The sequence below is a fragment of the Oncorhynchus keta genome, chromosome 27 (genome assembly GCF_023373465.1).
Source record: "Oncorhynchus keta strain PuntledgeMale-10-30-2019 chromosome 27, Oket_V2, whole genome shotgun sequence".
NCBI classification, from domain to species: Eukaryota; Metazoa; Chordata; class Actinopteri; order Salmoniformes; family Salmonidae; genus Oncorhynchus; species Oncorhynchus keta.
This window is the reverse complement of record NC_068447.1, coordinates 40,382,394-40,384,823: the sequence shown is the minus strand read 5'-3', so window position 1 is coordinate 40,384,823 and position 2,430 is coordinate 40,382,394. Positions and strand designations below refer to the sequence as shown.

The 2,430-nt window shown below is 51.9% G+C and overlaps 1 protein-coding gene across 1 annotated transcript; it reads right to left on the bottom strand.

Annotated features, from left to right (window-relative positions):
- Positions 1 to 1,711: 1,711 nt before the first annotated feature.
- LOC127912562 (sericin-1-like) lies at positions 1,712 to 2,430 on the bottom strand. Its single transcript, XM_052482595.1, has 3 exons — positions 2,349 to 2,430; positions 1,901 to 2,279; positions 1,712 to 1,721 (listed from the first exon to the last, which is right to left on the bottom strand). Exons 1-3 carry the CDS (start codon positions 2,428 to 2,430, stop codon positions 1,712 to 1,714), a joined length of 471 nt encoding a protein of 156 aa, XP_052338555.1.

The following is a 2,430-nucleotide window of genomic DNA, read 5'->3' as shown; positions in this document are numbered from 1 at the left end:
AGAACTACAAATGCCATGATAATCTGGACGAAACTGCCAAATCGAGGCAAAGGTAAGAATCTCTGGATTAACCATCTAAGGAAATCAAACGTCAGAGACAAAGTGGAGTAGGAATTCAACTGCTCAGACACGAGACATATGTGGCAGGGTCTACAGACAATCACGGAATACAGAAGGAAAACCAGCCACGTCGCTGACACCGACATCTTGCTTCCGGACAAGCTAAACACCTTCTTTGTCCGCTTTGAGGATAATAGAGTGCCACAAACTCGGCCCGTTACCAAGGACTGTGGGCTCTCCTTCTCTGTGACCAAAGTGAGTAAGACATTTAAGCGTTTAAATCCACGCAAGGCTGCATCCTCAGAGCATGTGCAGACCAGCTGGCTGGTGTGTTTACGGACACATTCAATTTCTCCCTATACCAGTCTGCGGTCCCCACATGCTTCAAGATGGCCTCCATTGTTCCTGTACCCAAGAAAGCAAAGTATCCTCCAAGCTCATCATTAAGCTTGAGGTCCTGGGTCTGAACCCTGCCCTGTGCAACTGGGTCCTGGCCTTCCTGACAGGCCACCCCCAGGTGGTGAAGGTAGGAAACAATACCTCCACTTCACTGATCCTCAACACTGGAGCCCTACAAAGGTGTGTGTTCGGCCCCCTCCTGTATTCCCCGTTCACCCATGACTTTGTGGCCAAGCACGCCTCCAACTCAATCATCAAGTTTGCAGATGACACAACAGTAGTAGGTTTGATTACCAACAATGACGAGACAGCCTACAGGGAGGAGGTGAGGGCTATGGGAGTGTGGTGCCAGGAAAATAACCTCTCACTCCATGTCAACGAAACAAAGGAGATGATCATGGACTTCAGGAAACAGCAGAGGGAGCACCCCCCCTATCCACATCGACGGGACAGCAGTGGAGACGGTGGAAATGTTCAAGTTCCTCGGCGTACACATCACTGACAAACTGAAATGGTCCACCCACACAGACAGTGTGGAGAAGAAAGCGCAACAGCACCTCTTCAACCTCAGGAGGCTGAAGAAATTTGGCTTGGCACCTAAAACCCTCCCAAACTTTTACAGATACACAATTGAGAGCATCCTGTTGGGCTGTATCTCCCCCTGGTACGGCAACTGCACCGCTTTCAACTGCAGGGCTCTCCAGAGGGTGGTGCGGTCTGCCCAACGCATCACTGGGGGCAAACTACCTACAGCACCCGATGTCACAGGAAGGACAAAAAGATAATCAAGGACAACCACCCAAGCCACTGCCTGTTCACGCCGCTATCATCCAGAAGGGGAGGTCAGTACAGGTGCATCAACACTGGCACTGAAAGACTGAAAAACAGCTTATATCTCAAGGCCATCAGACTGTTAAATAGCCATCACTAGCACATTAGAGGCTGCTGCCTGTTTACATAGACGTGAAATCACTGGACACTTAAATAAATGGAACACTAGTCACTTTGATAAATGTTTACATATTTTGTATTACTCATCTCATATGTACACTTCTGGTCAAAAGTTTTAGAACACCTACTCATTCATGGGTTTTTCTTTATTTCTACTATTTTCTACATTGTAGAATAAGAGTTGTAACGTGTACGCTAATAATCGGGAATCAAGTACAGGGTGTGAATTTACTAAATAAACGAACCATGGAACAAAACAAGAAACACAAGTAGTGTGCAGACATATAACACAGGAACAGAATCAATAACACCTAGGGAAAGAACCAAAGGGAGTGACAGATATAGGGGAGGTAATCAGGAAGGTGATGGAGTCCAGGTGAATCTCATGAGGCGTAGGTGTGCATAACAATGGTGGCAGGTCTGCGTAATAATGAGTAAACTGGCGACACGGAGCGCCAGAGAGGGGGAGTGGGAGTAGACGTGACAGTACCACATCCCTGATACACGGCTCAAGCCGCAGGATGCCAACCAGAGGGACGTCCAAAGGACCAGGAGCGGGCCGGTCGCTTCTGCTGAGGTGCGGGAACCTGTAGAGCCAGCTGAGGCGCGGGAACCTGTAGAGCCGGCTGAGGCGCGGGAACCTGTAGAGCCGGCTGAGGCGCGGTAACCTGTAGAGCCGGCTGAGGCGCGGGAACCTGCAGAGCCGGCTGAGGCGCGGAAGCCTGACGAGGCGGCTGAGGCGCGGGAACCTGTAAAGCCGGCTGAGGCGCGTGAACCTGTAGAGCCGGCTGAGGCGCGGGAACCTGTAGAGCCGGCTGAGGCGCGGGAACCTGTAGAGCCGGCTGAGGCGCGGAAGCCTGACGAGCCGGCTGAGGCGCGGGAGCCTGACGAGCCGGCTGAGGCGCGGGAGCCTGACGAGCTAACCGAGGCTTGGGAACCTGTCGATCCAGCTGAGGCATGGAAGCGTGAGCCAGCTGAGGTATCCCCAGTTGCTTCAGCAGCCACCCTTGGACCCGACAT